At 36.5% G+C, this 25,953-nt stretch overlaps 1 protein-coding gene across 50 annotated transcripts in view; it reads left to right on the top strand.

Moving 5' to 3' along the window:
- RIMS2 (regulating synaptic membrane exocytosis 2) overlaps positions 1–24,517 on the top strand; it is a 594,048-nt gene extending 569,531 nt beyond the window's left edge. For all 50 annotated transcript variants that reach the window (XM_088799000.1, XM_074316856.2, XM_074316855.2 and 47 more), the window contains 5 exons: positions 14,774–14,915; positions 18,861–18,973; positions 19,604–19,705; positions 21,081–21,220; positions 21,624–24,517. In XM_088799000.1, the coding sequence (XP_088655126.1) occupies positions 14,774–14,915; positions 18,861–18,973; positions 19,604–19,705; positions 21,081–21,220; positions 21,624–21,842 (716 nt within the window). In that variant the 3' untranslated portion in view covers positions 21,843–24,517. The remainder of the gene's footprint in view (positions 1–14,773; positions 14,916–18,860; positions 18,974–19,603; positions 19,706–21,080; positions 21,221–21,623) is intronic.
- Positions 24,518–25,953: the final 1,436 nt, after the last annotated feature.

The raw sequence follows: 25,953 nt of genomic DNA, 5'->3' as shown, positions 1-25,953 counted from the left end.
GGAAGGCAACATATATCAGGAAATAGTCCAGATGTAACACAAAAGTGAGAAGCGATGACTGAAACTCTGGAGAAAGCTTTCCCATCCACAAAGGAATGGTGAATACTCAGTTCTAGGTAATGGATGCCAAGCTGAATATACGCCCAAGGTTGGCAAATTTACTCTTCTTTTTTACCTAAGAGAAGCTATAAATCTGGATGTTTACTTAAAACCTTTAAATTTGAGAATGTTGGCGCCTAAAGGAAAAAAATTTAAACATTATTTGGGCCCAACAAAACATACCTGTTGACCAAATGTGACCCAAATGTATGCCACCTTGGCAACTTCTACCAAGGAAAGCTCCCAACTTTTCTGTTTTCTGTCTTCCTTCCCATTCTCATAATCACCATAAGTCCACATTAGCTCACTTTTGAAATCATCTGAGTCTCCTAATCTGATCTCCTGACTCCAGTCTAACTTCATTGTCCCTGTATCAATTCTCTTAAACATCATCTTGATCTTGACACTGCTCCTCTTCTAAGAACTTCGATAGATTCCCATCTCCTGCTAAACAAAGCCGTTAGCCTGACATTCAAAGTCGTTACCAATTTGGTTCTCACATACAGAGAGATTCCTGCCCTCTAAGGCCCTTAGGGACCCAGTAACTCAGTAAAACTAAGTCTTCTTGCTCTTTTCCTCCAAATTTTTGTTCCTGCCTTTCTTTCTATTCTTCGTCTACCACTGTACGTGCCTCATGTCTAATTCCGCTTCATATTCCATCACTCTGACATCTACAGAAGCTCTACAGCTTCTGTAGGCAGAGGGAAAAGCGAATGGACACAGAGTTAGACGTGGATTTGAAATAGTAATGCCCCTTCTTCCTAGTTGTGTGAACTAAGCAAGATATTTAATTTCTCTCAGCTTTAGTGTCCTCATTTTTATGAGAATTACATATAATATACTTCTCGTGGAGATGTTATGAATTTGTGTTATTATGGTAATTTTTCCCTTATGATTCTATTTCAAAATATTTTTACCTTGTTCTGAACCTCTAATCCATGCTGTCCAGGACAGGAGGCACTAGTCACATGTCACAATTTAAATTTAAATAGTAAATAATTTTAAATTAATTGAAATTAAATTAAATTCAAACTTTAGCCACATTTCAAGTGCACTGTAGCTACATGTGGCCTGCGACTACCTTATTGGGGAGTGCAGAATTATAGAGCATTTCCATCATTCACACAACATGTTCTTGCACAGCACAGTGCTGGATACTTAATACCACTCATACAGCACTTAGAATATATTGCCTTGGGTTATCACTGTTTATTTACTATTCTAGCTCACCTGCTGAATTGTAAGAGCCTAGAATAAGGAATTACGTGATCAAATGTTACATATATTTATTATCTCTCAAAGTGCCTTACACCCAGTAAGTATTTATAAATATGTAGTGAGCAAACAAATGAACAAGTGTCTGGTTGGTTTTTGCATTCATATCATGGAATGGAAAGAAGCTATTAGAACTGGAAGGGACCAAATTGATTAAATAACTGTTTCCATTCTTACAGGTACAAGAGTTGAATGTAATGTGTTTTTTGTTCTACACCTAGAAGTTGAGTATACTTAGCTCCATATAGACTAGGGACATATTTTTCTATTATAAATTATAAGTGAAATGTGTATGCAATATGTCTCATTTAGGGTGCCTAGTTGCAATCAACAGCAAACAATTCTAGCAATTTAGGTGGAAAAGGTATTTGCTAAGAGATATGGGATAGGTCACAGACTCTATAGGAAGTCTGGAGAGCCTTAGCCAGAGGTCAGGAAGTTTGCCCCAAACCATACTGCAGAACTAGTCTTGCTGAACTACCACTTCTGCTTGGTACAGACATCCCAGCATGCACCAGTGTCAGCACTGATGTTGGATCACTACACTGTTATAAACCCCTCCTAGAAATTACATATGGTGGCTACTACCTTATTGGAATGGGAGCCTGTAGTGTCTCTGGTTCTTTGCTTCAGTAGCTTCAGATTTAAAGTTTGGGACAGTGGTGTCTGATGAGCAGAACCTTGGCCACATGCTTATGTGCTAATTGCCAAAGAGGCTGAAAAAATGACACCTGACAATTTTAGCTTCTATAATTGAAAGGTAGGATATTTCTCATACATAAGAAGAGGGTTCAAATGCTGGTGAGCCAAAAACATTAAAAATATCTACTTAATAATAATAAATAATTGCCAGTGGGGGGAAATAATTAAGCTCAGTCTAATTACCTATTTTCAACTTTTAAAATACTAGTTCTTGCTATTGGTTATTTTTCTCTTTGCTCAATAAGCGTAAGCAGACTGGAAAGGAAAAATAAATCTGTAGAAGAAAGCTACAAGAAAGAATATGGCCCTCTTAACTTTTTCCGAAGATTTGGCCACCCAAATATTCATGCGCACTCTTATTTTACACAGAGAACATAGTCAATCCCTCCCCAGAAAGACAACCTTGAAATGTCATACATTTACTGCATAGAGATTGAAATCTAGAATCTTTGAGGGATGTGTAGTACTCTCCCTCACATCCAGATGTGGCTTTTCATGTTATAGTAAAGCTACAGACAAGTTACCTCACTCTAATACATCCAATTTAAATGGTACATTAGCAACAGAATAACCAAAATAAAAATTCTCGTTTTGAAAGGAGAGTATAGGGAACACAAAACAATCAGTAATCCATAGGAGTTATCAAATCCCACTCAGAAGGAATGGCAAAGGTTGACAATAGAGTACATTTCTTGGCTTACTCATCTGGCAACCTTGGTTCTGTTTTGTGGAAAGTGTTTCTTTGTCCTTTATTCTTCACGGCCACAGAGGTTTGCATTGAAGAGGAGGCTTCATAGTTTATAGCCTGCTTCTTGCTAGTGCAGGTCGGGAAGCTCAGTAGTTACTTTAGGGGTTGAACAGACTTGTTTACGTAGGCTAGTAATTATTTTTTCTGTACAAGTCCTTCAAAAATGTAGTAGGCTTCCAGACTATTTGATTCTAGTTAGTTTCAAGTGTAAGTACCTCCAGCCAAACACTTCACTTGACAAATATTTTAAGCCTCAAGTTTCTGTTCTTTTACTTTTTAGCCTCTGTGCCCTGCCCACTTCCTTTACTCTCAACTTCATGGCAGCCCCCCCTTGATATCATCAGAAAACAGTGGGTTTGGGCAGGAAGGCAACCTTTTGATCCAGTTTTGCCCTTTGTATGGCAAGGCCACACTTACTTTTACATAATTTTCTTCCTGCAAGTTTTGGATAATTGCACGTTATTCCGGTCATTTTTCAAATAAGGATTTGCATAGCATTTTACAGTTTTTAAAACTCTGTTATACAGATTATAGTAGCCGATCCTTACTCATCACTATTTGTTAAATGCCACCACATGTGATATATCCTGTGACATACGCTATGATCTCAAGTTTGTGCAAAAGAACTCTGAGCTTCAGAAAGGTAAGTTACCTGCCCAGAGTTTGACAATTGTCAAATAGGAACTTGAACTCATACCATCATATTCTAAAGGAGCATGCTCTTCCCGCTACAAATGCTGCCTCAAAATAGCTAATTTGATAAGAAGAGGTTGGTGGCATTTCATGTCCATTCTGGAGAGAAACAATCACCAATATCAGTGAACTGGTATATGACCAAGAGTAGATCTGTCTGTTTAAAAAAAAAAAGCAAAAAGGGCAATTTTCTAAATAATCTAACTTGATTATTTTCTAATGGGCTTTGATTTGATCCCCCGTAGTGCCATAATAGCAACATCAGCTAGTAGGAATAAGAAAATACCATAAAAATGACAAATCCCAGAAGAATAACAATGAGAGCTATAATTTCTTATATTTAAGTGTGTTAAGAATACCAAAATGATAAGCCTTAACTTTTATGGAAAAAAAAATAGGATAATCTTACTACAAAAGAGTGGTAAGCTTGGTTTTATTTCTTGTTAAAAATCAGGATTAATAATTATAGGTACTCACAATAGAAACATGGTGTTCTAATCTTCCGGTATAACCCCTTTGTTTTGTACAAACCACCAAACTTATCTTCCAAAGTGGCTGTACCATTTTTTTATTCCAACCAGCACTGAATTAAAGTTCCTGTTGCTCCACATCCTCACCAGCATTTGGTGTTGTCAGTGTTCTGGATTTTGGCCATTGTAATAGGTGTGTAGTCGTAGCTCACTGTTTTAATTTGCATTTCCCTGAAGCCATATGGTGTAGAGCATCTTTTCATGTGCTTACTTGCCATCTGCATAGCTGCTTTGAAGAGGTTCTGTTAGAATATTTGGCTCATCTTTTAATCAAGTTGTTTTCTTATTGGTAAGTTTTAAGAGTTCTTTGCATATTTTTGATAACAGTTTGTTGCCTCATATGTCTTTTACAAATATTTTCTCCCAGTCTGTGACTTGTATTCTCATTATCCAGACAGTGTTTTTACAGAGCAAAACTTTGTAATTTTAATGAAGTTCAGCTTATCAATTGTTTCATTCATGGATCATGCTTTTGGTCTTGTAACTAAAAAGCCATCGCCATAGCCAAGGCCATCTAGGTTTTCTCCTATGTTATCTTGGCAGGAGTTTTATAGTTTTGCATTTAGATCTGTGATTCATTGTGAGTTAATTTTTGTGAAGGATGTAAGGTCTGTGTCCAGATTTTCTTTTGTTTTGGGGGTTTTTTTGCATGTGGATGTCCAGTTGTTCTAGAACCATTTGCTGAAGAGACTGTCTTTGCTTTATTGTATTGCCTTTGCTCCTTTGTCAAATATCACTTGACTATATTTATGTGGTCTTATATCTGGGCTCTCTCTTCTGTTTCATTGACCTATGTGTCTGTTTTTCTCACCGATACCACACTGTTTTGATTACTATAGCTTTACATTAAGTCTTGAAATTGGGTCATGTCCATCCTCCAACCTTATTCTTTTCTTTCAAAATTGTGTTGGCTATTTTGGGTCTTTTGCCTCCCCATATAAACTTTAGAATCAACTTGTCAATATCTACAAAAAAACTGGATAGGGTTTTGGTTGGCACTGCATTGAATCTATAGATCGAGTTGGGAAGAACTGACATCTCAACAATATTGAGTCTTCCTATCCAGAAACGTGAAATAGCTCTCCATTTATTTAGTTCTTCTTTTATTTAATTCATCAGAGTTTTATAGTTTTCCTCATATAGATCTTGTACATATTTTGTTACATTTATACCTATTTCACTTTTGAGGGATGTTAATGTAAGTGATATTATGTTTTTAATTTCAAATTACACCTGTTCATTGCTGTTATATAGGAAAGCAGCTGGCTTTTGTATATAACCGTGTACCCTACAACCTTGCTATAATTGCTTATTCGTTTTTTACCTCAGTTCTTGCAGAATTTCTACATAGACAATTATGCCATCTGCAAACAAAGACGGTTTTGTTTCTTCTTCCTCGGTCTGTATACCTTTTATTTCCTTTTCTTGTCTTATTGCATTAACTGGAACTTCCATCATGATGTTGAAAGGAATGGTGAGAAGGAACATTCTCGCTTTGTATCCGATCTTGGTGGGAAAGCTTCAAGTTTTTCACTATTTAAGTATGTTAGCTGTAATTTTTTTGTAAGTATTCTTTATCAAGTTGAAAAAGCTCTCCTTTATTCATAGTTTACTGAGAGCTTATAATTATGAATAGATGTTGGATTTTGTCAAAATGCTTTTTCTGCATCTCCTGATATGATCATGTTATTTTTTTTATCTAGCCTGTTGATACCATGGCTTATGTTAACTGATGTTTTAATGTTGAACCAGCATTGCATAACTGGGATAAATCCCACTTCATCGTGGTGCATAATTCTTTTTATTCAGTGGATTTGATTTGTTAATCTTGTTGAGTATTTTCCATCTGTGTTCATGGGAGATATTGGTCTGTAGTTTTCTGTTCATGTAATGGCCCCTTTGTTTTATTGCTGAGAGTCAAGACAGAGAATCAAGATCCTTCTCAACTCCACAGGCCAACAAATTAACAATTTTTCACAGTGTATTTAGTACTGTTTGAATGCTGTGGCATCATATGATGAAATCTCCACTTTTTGGCGCAAACAGGTCTAAGATGACATGCTGAGAGATAGAAATGCATATGTATGTCATAGGGAATAGCTATTTCTACCACATTATTTTGAATTTTATTATAAATATATGTTGCCCTCATGTTCACAAAGTCAGAATTTAGCCATAAAATTGACATTTTTTTCCATTTGTCATGCAAAAAACAAAAGAGCATGAATGATATCACAGCAATGTCTGTAAAACAATTTTAAGTTTATTTGTACATGAGATGAGGTTTTCAGCTACTGATTACTCTGGAATTAGAAATTAGTCTCCAAAATACTAAATGAAGATGGAAGCCAGCATGCTTTGAGAAATAGAATAGACTTTGACACTGATAAGATTTTGGTTCAAGTCTCATTTAATGTCACTTGCCAGCTGTGTGACTTAGGCAATTTCCCCATATAGAAAGTGATAGTAATAATAACCACCATACAACACTGTTATGGGGACTAGAGATAGGTAGACATTATATACAAAGTATCTCCACAAAGTAGTAAGTCAAGATACAGAAGTTCTTTCTTTCCTTCCTTTGTTTTGAATTTAGTAATTGATTTTTTCCCAACTTTTATTGTGAAATATTTTAAACAGACAAAAAAGGAGTACGATGAACATCCACAATATAGACTGACCGATTTTCCGTTGACTTTATCTTTCCTCTCTTTCCTCCTCCTCCCTTTACTCACATACACACATATACACTTACACACATGCATATGGTATGTATTTTTGCTGAACATTTGAGAGTAAAGTAAGTTGCAGATATCATGATACCTCACCCTTAAGTACTTCAGTATGTCTCCTAATTTAAGAAAACTACATAAACAATAAGATTAAAAAAAAAAAAAAAACAAAACTCTATCATCTAATAGTCTTTCCATATTCAGTTTTCTTCAATTGTCTCAAAACTGTTTTTTATAGCTTTTTGTGGTGGTGTTTTTCTCCTTGATCCAGGGTCTAGTCAAGGCTCATTCATTGCATTTGAGTGTTCAGCTTAATCTAAAACAGTACTTCGACTTTTTTTCATGCAACTCCATTTGAAAGAGTCCAAAGTTGTTTTCTAGAATGTCCAATAATCTGAATTTGTCTGATTATTTTTCTCTATTTCTTAACGCTTCTTATAAATGTTACAGGAGGTGTAAACTTCATACATCCATCACTAGACACACTATGTTAAGGTTTCTCATTCTTAGGCATGCTAAGTTTGATCATTGGTTAAAAGGTGTCTGCCAGTTTTTCTCTATGGAAAAGATAGATCTTTCCTTTTATTATTACTAAGTAATCTCTGGTATGATACTTTGGTACCATATGAATATCCTGTTTCCCAAAAACTTTTCATCCAATGATTTTAAAGTGCAGTGTTAATCCTTGATTGAATCAATTATTACATTGGGAATGGTGATTTTAATTGAATTTTTATTTGACACATAATTAAACTTATTTTAATAAACTATTTAAAAACATTAAAATTATATTAACTATTAAAAAGATATGAAATCTGTTCTTTTACATTTTGCCATACAGTGTAAATTAATTCAGTATTGATAAGTCATTTTCATGCATTTGCCATTTTTCACTTATGACATGATATATTTTCTATTTTTCTTTAGATGGGTACTTTCAACTTACATATTATTTTTACTAAAAATAAGTGGTTTCAATGAGTATATTTATACTACATTGAATTATTATAAAGCACATTAATTTCACATACAAAGAGCAGACTAAAAGGAGTTACAAATATAAAAGAATGTCAGGAATTAGAGACATTAAAAAACCTATCTCCAAGAGGAGCCTAAGGAGACATAATAACTAAATGTAATGTGACATCAGAAATCACACAAAAAACCTAAGGAAATTTAAATAAAGCATAGACTTTAGTAAATGTCATGTATCAATTTTAGTTCATCAATTATGACAAATATACCATGGCCAAGTAAGATATTAGTAATAGAGGAAATTGGGTATAGAGTATATTGGAATTTTCTATACCATTTCAAAATTTTCCTTCAAAATCTAAAACTATTCTAAAAGCAAAAGTTTATTTAAAATTATTTTAGTTTTTTTAAAAATATGAGTCTGAAGTTTAAGAACAATGATTAAAATTTCTTTATATTTATAAGACAAAAGCTATGAAAACAGTTATAGAATAGAATATCTAATGCAGAGTTTTTATTAACTATTGAAAATGGTCAATATTTTGATGATGTTGACAAAAGGGGAAAAAATTACAAAAGTTTAAAACCTCTTAGTTACAAGAGAATGGAATACTGTCTTATGGCTATTGTTTGTGTGTCTGTTAGACTAGATTAGGTTACACTGTAATAATAAACATCAAAATTATCAGTGACTTTGCACAAAAAATTCATGTCTCACTCTATCTTCGTGTTCAGTGAGAGTCATGCTTGTGGCTATACTCAGGGTCCCAGGTCGATGAAGGCATCTGTTGCTGTTTCATATAGGAAGAGGAACACGGTGATTCACACAGTGGCTATTGAAGCTTCTGCCTGGAAGTTATATGGGCCAGTTTTGTTCATATTTCATTGGCCAAGCAAATCACATAGCTTTAGAGGTGGGGAGAAAAGTGAATATAGTTAAACAGCCCTAATATCTACCATAATTATGACCTCTGCTTGTAGTCAACTGTATTATAGCTATTAACTACATAACTTTCATAATATTAGGTTGGTGCAAAAGTAATTGCGGTTTTCGCAACTATTTTTAACATTTTAAACCGCAATTACTTTTGCACCAACCTAATTGTTGTAACAAAGCTGTTGGAATGAATTTGTGTTAAACTCTGAAAAAATTTTGAAAATCAACTGTGAATTTTTATTAATTTTATTTTAGTTCAGTTGTCACTGCAGATCCTGGATTAGCCCGGGAGAAATGGTCAGCTATTTGTCCCTATTTTGTTTACACTTTCAGAGGTTTGAATTATATTATAGCTAGAAGCTCTGACACACATAAATATAAGTGTACAGCTTTTATATGCAATTATAGTAATCTACTCATGAGTGTTCCCGTATTAAGATCTTGCAAGACCAAATAGGTAAATAAATCAATTTCTTTCAAGTCGATATAAAATCCACTGATGGTATTATATATCAACTGGCCATCATGGAGGTTGGGGAGAGTGCTCTAGGCAATTCTTTTACTTGAAAGTTTGAGGAACTAGAGGAACAAGGTGTAAGAGAGTTAACGTACAATTTGAAATTATTACTGGTTTTTAAAGATGAAAATCTTCTAAAGAGGAAGTAGTCACTCAGCACCTCAGCTTTCTCATTGCTACAATAAGGGAGTACATAAACTACAAAGGTACACTGGATCCCTAAGCCAGCTTCTGAAATTCTATGAATCAGTAATTTTAGAAATTCTAATTTTAATGCATTTTATAAATTCTTTAAATGTAGTACAAAATGGCTTTTCTAAATTATACTCACTGTGGAAAATGGGAATTTTGAATAAAATGCAAAACTAGTGCCTTATTAACTCAAAGCACTTAAATCATGGTCAAAACTAAAAATTAAAGTCAGTTTTCAGAATCTACCAATCTGTTTCCATAAATCATTTTCCATATTAACATCAAGAAAATTCTGACTCTAAAGTAAGTCTGTCTGCAGTGGGAGATGACACCTTCTAATTGAGAGCAAGCCGGAATGGCTTCTGTGGATACAAAATTTGGAAGAGGGCACCGTGACATTAAGTTTGGCATTTCCTTGTGAGCCTCATCTTGGGGCTTAGGAGAGTTTCCAAATTAGTAGCAGAGAGGACCTTTTGATTTTGTTAAGTCACTCAGGGTTTTCTGGTTTTCAGATATTGTTAGGGAAACTGACCCTTTGGTTGTTTATTTAATCAAGTGGCTTTCTTTGAATGTAGAGGGTGCCAAGTAAATGAGTCATCAGACTAAGCAGAGCAGAATAACAGGGACACCTCCTGTGTTCAGCTTTCTGCCTGTGATTTTTTGCAATTCAAGAATTTGTTTTTTACTTACCGGCATCTTCTCCAAATGCACTTTGATTTAAAATACCTGACACAAGAGTGAGTGGTTTAAGAGCTCTAAAACATAATCTGGGCCTTAGTTCTGTAGTTTGCTACTTAAGTATTTTTAAACATCTTGATATATACCCATATACATGTATATGTATGTAGGGTATATATTTGTATGTGTGTATGTATGCAGACACAATTTTTATCATGGCTATTGAGTTCTTACAAATAATTTCAGTTGGTCTACTCCTATGGTTACAATAAATTATTTTCATAGTTTTCTCTATGGTAAAAAAAAAATTATCTAAAAAATGACCTATTGCTGCTTAACAATTATCAAAAATTTAGCAACCTAAGACAACATCTGTTTATTAGTTCACAGTTCTGTAGGTCACACATGGCGTGACATGGCTGGGTTTTCTGCTTAGGGTATCACTGTCCAGGCATTGCTGTCAGCCACTGGAGGTTACTCTCAGGTCCTTTCCACAGAGTCCCCTCCTCCATCTTCAAGCCGGCAAAGGTACACTGAATCCTTTTTGTGCTTCCCGATTGACTCTTCTGGAACCAACCAGGGAAAGCACCCTTGTGTGTATATTAGGCCCACTCAGATAATCTCCATATCTGGTTAGTCAACTGACTAGTAACCTTAATTACATCTGCAAAATCCCTTTTGCCATGTAAGTAATGTAATTATGGTGGCCATCTTAGAATTCTGCCGACTCTACTTATATAGACATTGAGTATTCTATTGATTCAGTTTTTAGGCGGACTAACATGACAGAGCGTTTGGAACACTAAATGTGAACCACCATCATGAATTATATTTAGGTTAAATTACTTTTGTGAACGTGATGCAAAGGATTTGTGGTACTGAAAATACATTTACTTGTCAAATAAGTCTATCAATATATCAAATAAATGTACGTTTGAAAGACATATTTTAAAGAGCTCTTATAAATGTTCAGCATATTGTTCTAGAATTCTTTGATTCCGTCAGGTGACGATGAGTAGCATTATCTCCTCAATGTATGCTGTTAATCACCGTCTTGGTCATACATTAGTGACACAAATTCATAGACTTTAGAGCTAAAAGAGATCAGAGATTCTCTGTCACCCTCCCCTCTCCCCTGTCTTTTTCATAAATGAGGAGCCAGAGACTCAGAGAGGGAATATGACTCTGACGAGAGAGACCACAGAGCCAGCTTGTTAGTAGTAGAGATTGGCCTAGAATACATGTTTACTGATTCCCTATCTGGTAGTAATAGAAATAACAATACCATTCATTGAAGATTTTCTACATGCCAGGCACTCTCCTAAGCACTTTAAATATATTATTTTCCTGAATCCTCACAAATATTCTATGAGGTAAACATTGTTGTCATCACTGCCATTTCACAGTATGAGAAAACTGAGTCACAGAGAGGGTAAGTAACTTAATCAGTGTCACCCAGCGTGTATGTACATGGTAGAGTGGGAATTCAAGGAGAAACAGTCTAACAGCAGGCAGGACCTGCCATCAGCGTTGTGCTCTGCTCTCCCACCCCCACCCCCAGCAGCTTCTAATGGCCTTTCATGGAAGGTGCTAGGCCGGAGGGAGGGAGCCAGGCCAAGGGCTAAGTCAGTTACACAGTTACACAGTTAGCTTAGGGGCCTCTCCATAGACAGCTGCACAAGCTTCCCATTGGCTATATTCTAACAACAGATCCATGAATAACAGAGAATTTGGAATCTGGGAACTGTGCACACACTCCGGTTCTGTCATTTTTCTATGTGGCTTCAAGGAATTGCATAACCTCCTGGGGCCCTTGGGTGCCTATCTGTAAAATGGGATTTTTAGAGTTGTTCTGAAGAGGACCCATGTCAACAACAATCTGTAAACAAAAGGATTACATGCTCAATATAGGATTTATTTGACAAATGGTGGCCGGTTCTTATCCTAGAATAGCAGATTTTCACATCACTTTCGCTGTGGTAGAATCAGACATTAAATGAAAAACACTAGATCTTTGATATTGCAGTGGCTGTATCATGAGACCTTTAGGAATCATTGCCTTTGAAAGTCCTTTATTTCCTGAACGTATCCTCATTCCACATTTTCAAACTTCACAGAAGTTGTATGTCTCACTTGATGGTGATTTTTAACACAAGTGTTCCTCACAAGAAGTGAACAGCAAAGTTACAAGCAGCGGCCAGGACTTAGCCCTTGGCCTGGCTCCCTCACTCCAGCCTCGCACCTTCCATGATTCCAGTTCACACCTGGACAAATTTTATTACTTCTGATGTGGCCATTTGGGGATCACTCTCAAATGAAATCATAAATATTAAATTTATGAATACCAAGGTCTACTCTTCATCCTTTTTTAAAAAACATTTCGTCCTCTTTGTTTTATGAATTTTTGCTATACTATTTGAAATTGCAGGTAATATAACATTTTAGGTCTAAATACTGCCGCATATATTTTGTGATGGTAAGGACATTTTTTATAACACATGCCATTATCTACCTAGGAAAATTAACCGTTTTATTATCCCATCTGATATTCAATCTATATTCAAAGTTTCCCTACTTGTCAAAGTTTCCCTACTTGTCCCAGAATTACTTTTAGAGTGTTTCGCTTTTAGGGTTTCTTGAAACCAGTCAAGGTACACTCATAGCATTTAATGGTTATATCGCTGATATTTTTAAATCTGGAACAATTCACCTATCTTGTTTGTTTGTTTTCATGATAATAACTATTTTTAAAAACTATGCCAATTCTCTTGAACAAAGTCCCATGTTCTGTGTTTGTGAGATTTTGTGTATGTGTGTGTCATTTATCTTGTTACTCTGTCTTCCCTTTTTGAAAACTAGAAGTTGATTCCAAAGATCTGATGAGAGACAAGTTGTATATTTTTGTCCAGAACAACTGCATAGGTGATAACTGTGTATTTTATATCGGGAGGCACATATGACTTCCCTGCTGTTAGTGCTGCTAAGTTTGACTACTGGATTAAGATGGTGATAGCCAGGACCTCTGGTGTTAAAGTATGTTTTCCTTTAATAAGTAGAACTAAGCTGTGGAATGATATTTGGGCTCATATGACGATCCTTTCATCCAATGGTGTTAGCATCCATTAATGTGCCTTATTTGGTTCATTTATTCCATTGGAGGTTGCAAATTGAGAATTTTAAATTTTAATCATTCCTTTTACGTTTATCAACTAACATTCCTCTGTAAAAAAAGAGCTCTCCCTCATCAGTGGGGGCTGCTTTATAGCATCTTAAGTTCATATCAGTACAACATGTTTATTATCAATTATCTAAAATGTCAGCCTTAGATTATGGAACTGTGTTGTAGATCAGTCATAACTTCTATTTCATACATACTGATTAAAGCATTTTGATGTACATTAAAGTTGGAAGTGGAAAATAGATGAAATTTAAAGCAGTGTTTCAAAATGGTGAGCAAATATTCTAAGAGGTTTGGTGAAAGGGATTTCAACAAGTCACTGGCAATATCAGCAAATATGTATTGATCTAAAATGAAATTATTAACACCAGGCACTAATAGAGCTGACCAAATCCCAAAAAGCTAATGATATGCATGGTCACTGTGGATAAATATCTAGACCTGACAAGAACTAAATTAATACAGATAATTTGGACTATCACCCTGTAGTTCCAGCTTCAGTAGTCTCTCAACCCCACACTCCAACGTGACCCTTTATAACTTGGTCTCAGTTTCTTGTCTGACCCCCCCACCCCCACTCCTCCATAGGTTTTGGTTATTGGCACTGACTCCAGTGCACACGGTCAACCCTATCGTCATACCTTTGTCCGTGCCCTTTCCCTTGGCAAAAGCTCTCTCTTCTGCCTCTTCTTGGGTTCCGTGCTACCCATTTTGCAAGTTCGGTTCAAATTCCACTCCCTCTATGAAGCTCCTCCATCCCATCCCTGACCTCTCCAGATAGCATTTCTTACCTCTGTCACATCTGTGGCACTTGACTCAGTTTCCCATTTGGTCTTCTAAAGGGCTTCTATCAGTAAACCTGTCTCCAAGCTGCTGAAGATCCCTGAGGGCATAGCTATGCATGACCAAAACTTGCAAAGCTTTTTTCACTGGCCCCGCTGGGTTTTTGTAACCCCTTTGAGGAGTTCTCTGAAAGTTACCCACAGATGTGAAACTATTATCGAACAGGACCATCTCCTTTGTATAGCTTTTTTTGCCTTCTAATATCAATCACCCTGCAAAACCAGGTTTTTGTGTGAAAGTTACAGTTAGAATTGAGGATTACTCACCACCTGTTCTTTGGAAATAATGTGAAGGCTTAGTTCTTTTACAATGACAAAAAGAAAGGAAAAAGAAAACAACAGGTATAAGTTAATCTTGCACTCAAATATTATAATGAAAACAAAGCTTATTTTATTTTCCTTAAGTTGAATCCTTTTGTTCTTTTGTTACCAGTTTGAACACTGTTTTAAATGCAAATAAAACAATGATATTTGTGCTACTTGAAGATTTTCAGAAAATTTTCATCCCACTCAACAAGGCATTGTCTGAAATACCTTTTCTTTCTGTCTCCTTAATAGAAGCGCTTTGTATGTATGCAGTTCTTTTCATCTGAGGACCTCAAAGCGTTGGCTGATACTTTTTGTCACCAGATGGTGATGACAAAGCTGTCACCCTTGTGTTTTCTGTCTGTGCAGAAGCAGGAGGTAAGAAGCTACGGAGCACTGTCCAAAGAAGTACAGAAACAGGCCTGGCTGTGGAAATGAGGAACTGGATGACTCGACAGGCAAGCCGAGAGTCTACAGATGGCAGCATGAACAGCTGTAGCTCAGAAGTAAAGTAAGTGAGATGGCTATGAAGTGCATCTCTTCCATGCTTTCCCTGACCATCTTCTCTCTCTCACTCTCTCTGCTTTTACAAAAATAAACACACATGCTATAGCACCATTTTAATTTTCACGGGCTGATTTGCTGTGGAGAGAATTTTTGCTCACCTGACACTGAGAAATTTAACATTTCTGGCTTTTTATATCAAGGGAAATAGTTTGGAGGATAAAATGTTTTGCTTTAATGACAAGATGCTAAAATGTGACTTACCCAATACATGCAAATAAAAGTTTGCCCTAATTTGAAATAATAAATAAAAGCACAAAAATGATAAGCACTCATGCCATGCCATATGAACAATGCTAATTTTTAAAATCTTTTCTCTAGGAATTATTACTAAAAAGTATAGAATATTGATACATACTTAATTCCATGCAGTCACAAACAATTCAGACAAATGTTAATAGCCAAAAAGAAATGTCACAGACACTTGGTGAGCCTTTCCTATATGTAGTTGACATGTAGCTTCCCCTTGAATCAACTGGACCTGAGATATTTTTCAAACATTTATAAAGATCGTGTAGCCTTGTCACCAACAAATAAACAGTAATTAGCAACTGCAGATCGTAGATGGGTGTGTAAACGACATTAACAGAAGAAAGTGGGGTTTGCTGACCTCAATCTGTCATCTCATGGAAGCGTCTGATGTTTAGACAACATATATGTAGCCAGTTAACAGATTGCAGGCCATAGGAGCTGCTGGCAGAGTGTTGATGATATGCCCTAAGGATCATTTGTCTAACACAATTATATATCTAGATATATATAGATATATATATACACACACACACAGAGGGTGCCAAAAAATATATACACATTTTAAGAAAGGAAAATTGTATTAAAATTGTAATACTCAATATATACCGATAAGAAATGATGAATACAAGTCACTTTTGACTTCTGCAATTACAAGAGGTGCTCGAAGTGGTTACCATCAGCGTCTACACCCTTCTGATTATGGCGAACTGCTGCTTGAGCAACATTGACCAAAGTGTCCACTTGTATACATTTTTTTGGCACTCCTGGTATATACATACATACATACATATATACATACATATATGTATGTATGTGTATATATATATGAGATGTATATGGTATCTATGCATTTATAAATAAGGTTATATGGGATACTTATGGCAACATTAAAATGTTTGGATTAACTGTATATTTGGGAATTAAGATTGGGGGAAGAAACAGATTTGATGTTGACAAAGGATATCTTAAAAGATGGAGAATCAAGTAAAATATAAATGTGCACTGAGTACTCATCATTGCAAAGCATTACGTTAGATACTGACTGTGGCCCCTGCACTCCAGATGTCCTTAATCTTATTGGAGAAATGGGATGAATACTCTTAAGTTCAACCCACAAATAGGACACTAGAACTAGTACTGTAGACACTATGCTATGGGGATACAAGCCAAACAAGGGAGCCAAAATCGGTGGTTAGGAGCATGGGCTTTAGAATCATATAGGCTTAAGTTCTCATCTGGTTTTTTGATACTGTAGAAACTTGGGCAAGTTTCTAGGCTTCATTTTAATTAATTGATTGAATTTAATAATTATTCATTAAGTGCTTACAGTATTCCAGGCATAGTTCTAGGTGCTAGAGATGTATCAGTGAACAAAATATATTTAAAAAAAAAAACACCTACCTTCACCAAACTTACAGTCTAATAGACAAGATAGCCATTAAACAAGAAAAATTAGTAAAATATATAGTAGATTAGGTGGCGTAAGTGCTAAGGTGAAAAATAAAGAAAGAGAGAGATGATAGAGAATATGGGTAGGGCTTTATGTAGGGCAGACAGGAAAAAGGACACATTTGAGTCAAGATCTGAAGGAAGTTAGTGAGCGTGTGGCTATGGGAGGGAGAACATTCCAGGCTGAAGCAGGGCTGAGGCCGAGGCAGGAGCTTAGCTGGTGTCCACACTGTGGAGTAAGCGCAAGAGGAGTAACAGACTGGGAAGTAAGATGTGAGGAGCAGTGCTGGACAGTTTATGTCGTCTTTACATATCATAGTGAGGACTTTGCTTTGACTCTGAGAGGGATGAGGAACCAATGGAGGATTTTGAGCAGAGACCTGACATCTGACTTTAATTTTAACAGATCATTCTGATTGCTTGTGGGGGTGGAGAATAAGGGTGGCAATGGAAGCTCAACCAGAAGGCTGTTGCAGTAATACAGAAGATAGAAAATGATGGCTTGGATCAGAGTGGTTGCATTAGTGAGGTCAAGCTCTGTATGGATTTTGACAGTAGAGCCGATAAGATTCATAGAAGCATTTGATGTGACTAATGAGAGAAAGAGGGTGTATTAGTTTGCTAAGGCTGCCTTAACAAAATGCCACAGAATGGGGAGTTTAAACAACAGAAATGTATTTTCTCACAGTTCCGGGGGCTAGAAGTCCAAGATCAAGGTGTCAGCAGGTTTGGTTTCTCCTGAGGCTTCTGTTCTTTGTTTGCAAATGGCCTCCTTCTCACTGTGTCCTCACATGGTCTTTCCTCTGTGCATGCGTACCCCGTGTCTCTTCCTCTTCTTAGAAGAACACCAGTCATATAAGATTAAGGCCCCACTCTTATGACCTCATTTAACCTTAACTACTTCTTTAAAGATTCTGTCTCCAAAGAGTCATACTGAGGGTTAAGGCTTCAACATATGAATGGGGGTGGAGGGCACAATTCAGTCCATAACAAGGACGAAAGACGACTCCAAGATGGAGCCATTGAAAGAATGAAGTTCCATTGAGGATGGGGATCCTCTGAAGGGAACAGAGTTTGTTTTTTTGTTTGTTTGGAGGTTAGGAGTCAGTTTGGGACAAGTTATATTTCAGTTGCCTATTAGACATCCAAGCCGATATGTTGATAAAGCAGTTAGAATGCCTCCCAAGGGAGAGGTCCGAGCCAGAGATGTCAATCTAGGGTAATATCAGCATAGATCGTGTTTAAAACCATGAGACTGGATGAGATTACCAAAGGAATTGGGACATATAGAAAAGATAAGAGGTCAAAGGGTCAAGCCCCTAATATTTAGTGGCAGAACTAGCAAAGGAGACTGAGGTAGAGTGGCCAAACAGGAAAACCAGAACAGTAGAGAGTCTGGGAAACCAATGAAGAAAGTGTTTCAAGGAAGAATGGGGGATCCATTGTGTCAAGTGATGTTAATATGTTACACATTAACATCATTGATTCTTGATGTTAATTAAGTAGTATTAATTAATGCAGAGTATCCCTGTGGCTATTAGGTAACATTGATTAGAGAATTTTAGTGGTGTGGAGAAAAATAAAGCAAGGAAAAACTGATTAGAGTTTCAAGAGAGAATGAGAGGAAAGAAATTGAAGAGAGCACATAGAGACACCTCAAGGAGTTTCAAGGAGAGAAATAAGGTAGTAGCTGGAGAGGGAAGTGGGGTTAGGGAAGGGATTTTCTTTTTTTTTTTTTTAAGGTGGAAGAAATAACTATGCTGTGTGCTGGTGGGGGTGATTGAAAAAAGTTTCTTCATATATAAAAAGGGTTAAATAATAGAGTCTGTCTCGTGCAGCTAAGATGATTAAGTATGATACTGCTGGTCATGGAGTAAGTGTTCCGTATGTACTGAGTGCGGTATGTGTGATAGAAATCATAGTCCATGCCCTCCAGACAAGGAAAAGAAAGAGGCATAACAGAAGCCTGCAGTACAGCATGACAGGTGCTTCTGGTGACATACATGGGCTGCTAGAGAATAAGGAGGGAGAGCTATGGGAGGTGGCATGGGGTGTTGGGATCCAATTAATACAAGTGGCAAAGCAGTGTCACCTACTGCCCCTGCCACAGGGAGGGGCTACAGGGAAACCTGAGCTCCCTGAACGTAAACAGGGGGTCAGGGTTTAATCTCATGTGTTATTTTGCTTTTAGTCTGATTTTCCCTAGTGTTCGCTTGGCCTCTGATAGCCAGTTCAGCGATTTTCTGGATGGACTTGGACCTGCCCAGCTAGTGGGGCGCCAGACTCTGGCTACACCTGCAATGGGTAAGAATTTCTGTCACGTGATTTCCTTGTTCTTCTTTTAGATTATTGAAAATCACATTCTCTAATTTCATAGGCTCTTTAACAGTACTGTTCGGCAGGAATGAGTATCTTAGATCTTAAAAATTAAAACATCTTCAACTAATGTTTTTCCATTTAATTTACATGCTTTTAAAAGTGAGATCATTGAAGAAGTTTTTTTTGGGTGGAGTGAAATTGTAGGTGTATAAATATTAACTTAAATAAATAAAAATATTGTAAACATAGTAATACCATTACTGACCTAGCATGTAACTAATGTCATTATTCTAATTTCTGTTTTTAGTACCATATTAAATTTTATTCATTTAAAAATTTAAAAAAATATTTCTGGTTAAAAATTGATTATATTTTTGATAATATTTTCTTTTTGCAACTTCTCAGAAACAAGTGTGAATTTACTATCCCATTTTGTGTTTAATAAAATTTACTTTTAAAAAGTGAGATATTATTAATAAGATTTTAAATATATAGGAATTTAAAAATTTAGGAAATAAATGGGAAATGATGTTAAAACAAGTTCTTTGGCACAAGCATTTTTCTCACTACGTTTGTATATTAAATCCTGTGTGTCTCTTCCTCATGTACCATTAGGTGACATTCAGGTAGGAATGATGGACAAAAAGGGACAGTTGGAGGTGGAAATCATTCGGGCTCGTGGCCTTGTTGTAAAACCAGGTTCCAAGACACTGCCAGGTAAAAACAGAAGAGATTCTTCCATTACTGTTCATAATCTACACTTTTCAATTCAGAGACTTTGTTTTTGATTAGCTGCTGAAAACTTTGTTTTTAGACAATTAAGGATACCAACAAATGAGTCAGTTATCTGTAATAGTTTGTGTATTTATACTGAGTAAGCGTCAGTGAGAGTGGTCTGGTGGGGATAAGTTATTAAAAGAAATACATACTCGTATGTAGTTTAAACCACTGCAAAATAAAAACTACCATACTTAGATAATTTATTTTGTACAACATGTACATAAAAAGGTGTTTTTCTCATTGGCTGGTATTTTATGTTATCCTTCAGTTTATCTGGAGCTTTAAAATTCTCCTCGGAAATTCTTAGAGTTCTTGAATTAGAATAAGAACAACATACAGACACCAAAGTAGCATAAGCCTGTGTATGCAGGACATTCTCATTATAAGACTTTTACTTCCTGTTGTGTATAAAGAAAAAGAGACAGCATTATAAATTTTTATTGTGATGTCACATATTGCGTCCTGAAGGTACGTACGAAGGTGCTTGTTTCATAGAAAGTGCCACAGACCCCAGGCGTGTTGTGCAGAGATGTATAGGTCATCAGATCTGATGCATAGAACAATTACTGAGGATTCTGAAACTTGGTTTCTTATTTTAGCACCTCCACTGACTGGATATAATTTTGAATCTCTTAACTTTCCTATCCTTGCAGAAAATCTAAATTATTATATATATATGACCTATTGTACAACCTTACAGTGTTGATTAAGGCAAGTGTGTTTATAAAGGTCTTGGAGCTAATCAACCCATTCCGCTATATAGAATATCATAATTTCTACATGCATGAAAATGCATACATGAAGAGTCTATCAGATAAATTTCACGCCATGGAATTCATAATTAGTTGCCTCTTCCCAGCTAATTTGAACATACTACGTCCAACCACACGTACCACACCACCATCAATACATAAACCCTTTTGAGTGATAACTAAGTGATTTGTAGGGATGGGTGTGTAAAACAATATGATTTCGAGTGTGTTTAATTAGATTTAAGTATTAACAAAAGAAAGACTGAGTCTGAGTAAGACGTCTCTGTTAGGGACTAGAAGCATTTTACTTTATTTAAGGCAGTGTTCAGATCTTTATAACCAGAAGATGGCAAAATAGTAATCAACTCAGAGGCTGTGTCAACATTGCCTAAAACTACCTGAATGGCTGATAGTTATCTATTGTTTATCTAGTGATTTTGACGTAATGTGGAAAGGCCAGTGACTTTGGACTGCTAGCTTTTTCAGCTAAGATGAAGCAGTTGCAGATCTCACCCGTGATAGCTCACCACTTAACTGTCCTCTGTGTTTTCTTTCCCAAGCACCGTATGTAAAGGTGTATCTATTAGACAATGGAGTCTGCATAGCCAAAAAGAAAACAAAAGTAGCAAGAAAAACGCTGGAACCCCTTTACCAGCAGCTATTATCTTTCGAAGAAAGTCCACAAGGAAAGGTTTTACAGGTATTTCCTGAATTGTTTATCTCTTACTTAAGAAAGTATTTTCATGGAGTCAAACTTTGTACCCAATATCTTTTCTCATCGCATTCCTCACAGTGAAAATTCTTGGGAAACTTCAAAGCAGTGGCCAGTGCTATGAAGCGATAGACACTGTTGTTTCCTTTCAAGTGACTTGCCACCCCCCATCACACATAAACTCGAGTCCCCTGGACCATTTATGGTCCTCACACTCCATGCAGTTTTCCTGATACACCTTTGGAGTCTAGTTGTTAAAGACAACTATCATAGAATTAGATACCACCAACTTGATGTCTGCTGTCAGCACATTAACTGCATTTATTTTACTTTACAAGTTTTCATGTACCTGATTATACTGACATTACTCTCCTTTTTATTTTGCCAACAGATCATTGTCTGGGGAGATTACGGCCGCATGGATCACAAATCTTTTATGGGAGTGGCCCAGATACTTTTAGATGAACTGGAGCTATCCAATATGGTGATTGGATGGTTCAAACTTTTCCCCCCTTCATCTCTAGTAGATCCAACCTTGGCCCCTCTGACAAGAAGAGCTTCCCAATCATCTCTGGAAAGTTCCACCGGACCTTCTTACTCTCGTTCATAGCAGCTGTCAAACTGTTGTCATAGCAACCAGCGTTACAAAAAAAAATAAAAATCACAGGTCGCAAACCCTGGTAACACTGCATGCTTAATGTTGTGTCTTCTGAGCCTGTTTCTAGGGATACAAAGCGATCCTGTGTTCTCAGAGGAAGTTGCACACATTGTGCCCTAAAGAAGGCCCTCAGGTGAAAGAGCAGAACTACAAAGAATTATCAGGTTTGGAGTTCAATTAATACTCACGTTTTGGTCCAATCTGAAGCCATGGATTAATCTCAAAGAATCAGTCAGTTTCATGCAACAAAAGCCCTTTTCAGTGGCACCTTTATATTTTTATCGTTCCTTTTTCTTCATTTCTCTGACCCCAAAGCCCTGTTATGCCACAGAAATGGAGCTATACAGCCATTAAGCCATGTTACAAGTCAAGGAGCGAAGTCCTAGGAAGTATCAGGTGAAAAGCAGGAGACCAAAGAAGTGGTCCAGGACAAAAAGTCAGCCCTCCTCTGGATGGTGACCGGAGCAGCCAGTCCGACGTGAGCAGTGGCAGACTGCAGAGCTCCAGCAGGCACGTGATCCCCTAATGCCGAGATGTGTGGGACGCTGAAAAACAAAATTCTGTGGCTACACCGTACTGAATGAAATTCAAGAAACTTTTTTTGCATGGACACAGATTAGCTGAATACTTAAATTATTTTCTTGGGGCTGCAACTTGCAAAAAATAAAAATAAAAATCAGCCATTTTCAACAATTTATATTATTTTTAAAAATAAATTTCACTAGTGCATGGTTTTAAAAGGGGGAGAGAATGCAGGGTGATACAAAGACACACCATGTTTATTCTTTAAACTAATCATAGTCTGTGTTTTGGCAGACATTACAAATGAAAATACTTTTTAGAAGATACTTAAAATTCTCTTTATGTGACAAATAAGTATATATTCAATTTATTTCCATGTTAAATATACAAATCTAATGAAGTTCAATATGTGCAAATTGTTCACATCTTTCTTTCTCTATCTCACTTTTCCTCTTCTAATCTCCCTCTTTTAATCTTTTTTTCTTTCACTCCACCATAGTGAACATTATACTAAAAAATAACAAGTTTTTGACCTGTTACTCTCTTATACCCCATGTTTGATTCAGAGCTATAGATGCTTCTGAATCTATGAATTTCTCAAGGGAAAAAAAAAAAACTATTTAAAACCTTTCTTTATTTCAAGCATGTTGAAAAGGATTTTGCAACATGGCTTGGGAGTACATTAAAGTAAGTCAGCATGTATTTGATAAAGAAGATATTTGAACTTTTGCAATTTATTGTATAGTGCATGGTAATTTTATTTTCACCTTCAAAGTTCAGTTTACAAGAAAATTCTAAAATCATGTGGCCATTATAATGTCTAATAAATTTGTTTTTAGCACCAGCATTATTCATACAGGGGTTAAAGTATTATTTCTAGAATGTTTTAGGTTTTGTTTTTTAATTAATTAAAGCAATTTCTTTAGCTAGTTTCCATATACTATGTGAATAGAAACACTGCTAAAACTTTGGAGCCCTGAAACACAGGGGCTATTTATTAATTCATTTTTCTGTAGTAAAATTCAATTTTTCACAAATTATATTTCTAAAGAAATATAGTAAACATGAATTTGCAACAAATAATTTTAAAGCTCTAATTTTTAGGTGACTCAAAGAAAGTCAATCTACCTATTAATAGTTATTTGATGCCATCACCAAAAGTCTACATGTAAATCCCCAAAAATTAAACCCCTGCTTTTGGTTTTACAGATAGTTGTTACCATTGGGTGGTGCTGCAAGGTCAAATTTCTCTTAAGTTCCCCTATTCAGAGGAAAAGTCACTGGTTAATGTAATAAACCACCCATACTTTCTGCTTTTTTATGTATAGTTTGGTAACACATTCTATAGTTTGATTTTAATTTCTTGTAATAACTTGAAATCCACATACATAACCGTTTCTTTAAGGCCATGCACAAAAAATTGCTTTCTTTTTTTTTTTCCTTTTTAAATTCACTGATGACCATTAAAAACTATCATGCTTGATATGGTGCAAAAGTTAAAATGAGTATCACTAAAAATGCCTTCTCTTTATGTGGTGCAATATGAACTATACTGAGACTGTGTCTTGACATTCTGAGATCTAGGATGGACCCAGGTAAAGTTTCTCAAAGAATGAATAAAACTTTATTGAAATAACTTAGACACGTGTGTACCAGCAAACAATTGATTTAATAGACCTAGAGTGTCTATATTCTCCCTTAGAATAAACGTTTACCATTTTCCTGATACTAAGATGCAGTCACATAATCTTTTGTGCATATTCCTATATAAATTATTTCTAATTTTAATAAGAAGGACATGACTGTATGGAATATTTGTACATACCTGTCATTATGCAGTATTTATTTAAAAGTTGGTGTACTTTTTTTTAATTTTCACCTACCTGCACCTCAACTTGTGGTTTAGTCATGTAAATAGCACTATTCCAGTGACCATTGCTGCCCTGTACATAGTATGTTTTAAAAGTAAAAGGAATTCCAGTTGGGGGAAAAAAGGGGGGGGGGGCAGATTAGTCCTGTAATGAACACCAACTAATGTAAATCAAATTCATTCTGGTGATGGTATTTAACACTTTAAATAAAACATTTTCTTTACAGACGTTGTATGCACGGCTTTCTCTGACTTCTCTTCTCCCCACACTTTCCCAACGCCACTGCAGCTCATTCCTGAAGTCGCCTCCTTTAAAGACAAAGAGATAATCTTTTCTACCTCTCCATGCCAGAAGCAGACTGCTGGTCTTAGCAAGTCGCCCTCAGTAGGGCATTTCTTTAATGTGCCAAAGGATTTCTGCTCACATCATTAACAGTTGCTGCTTTTTAAAAAGGTTATTCCGGATGGAGTTGCTTTCTGATCCAATGACTCAGCAGCTAGCAGATTTCATGAGTGAAATGGGTGAGATCTGAGTCAATACAGCTGCAGAGTCATAGACTCTTAAACACAGGCCCTGCCATTCCCTGTGTGAAGGTGACGAGGGTAAAAGTCGGCTTTCCACTGTGTGTTTCCACTGACACGTCAGTTCAGCTTTGTGGGGGTTGGAGGGTGCGTTTTAAGTTGAGGAGATGTGTGGTAACCTGTCCGGAGACTGGCTTTTATCGTGTGGGTTGAGTGGGTGAGAGGACTGCTCCGTGTCCTTCCAGGGCAGTTCCTCATACTGGGAGAAAGAATCCCAGCAGTATTCCAGTGGGAGTCCTTCCTGGCTCTAAATTTAGGAGCTAGTTTGATTAGTTAGAAATCAACTGAAATAAACCTCGTTCTCTCTTCATTCTTGGAAACAGTCATTTCTCCATTTGCAAGGACTCCATTCCAGCCCAGTCCCCCATACCTAACCCCATGTTATTTTTCATTGTTCAATATACACCACCTACTCCACCAAGCTATTTCTTTGCTGTGTATACACTCCGATTATAAAAATCTGCTTGCCTTATATGCCATCTCTTGAAAAGCCCTTCTACTTTCTCAAAAATAATCCATATTAGTCCCTTCCTGCGACTCCTCCTAAGGACAGCTCTTCAGCAGTTCCTGACTAAACCCTAACAATATGGCTGCCTTTGATCCAACACCTACACTTTCCCAGGAGCTCCAGATTCCCAAGGCCCCGAAACAATAAAGGACATTATGATCACTCTTAGAAGGGCTGTCAGAGAATTGGTCACCAAAGAAATCACCAAAGCTGTCTGCCTGTACTGGTTTAGCCTTTAACATTCTGTGCATACAAAAATCATGTTCTCTACATGTTTGTCTCAACTCCCTTAGCTCATGATGCCCTCAACATCCTGCAGGCATTCATGGACTGAATAACGGAAGTTCACACACCCACCTTTGCTTTGTGAAGCGTGCATTGAGAAACAGCAGTATGTAAGGGAAAAGTAAGAAACAACAACAATCTGCTATTCAAATTCTCCACATTGTTTACTGAAGGCACTTAATTTCTCTGGCATTTATTTCTTCATCTGAGAGATGAGTTTGAGTTAGATAGTCTTGTATCATTAAATCAACACTTTGACTAATATGTAAACTCCTTCAAGGAAGGACCACATCTAT

Source organism: Rhinolophus sinicus, chromosome 6, assembly GCF_057876585.1.
Source record: "Rhinolophus sinicus isolate RSI-liver-muscle chromosome 6, RSI-T2T, whole genome shotgun sequence".
NCBI lineage: Eukaryota > Metazoa > Chordata > Mammalia > Chiroptera > Rhinolophidae > Rhinolophus > Rhinolophus sinicus.
Note: the sequence above shows the minus strand (reverse complement) of the source record. Positions and strands in the feature narration are given on the sequence as shown.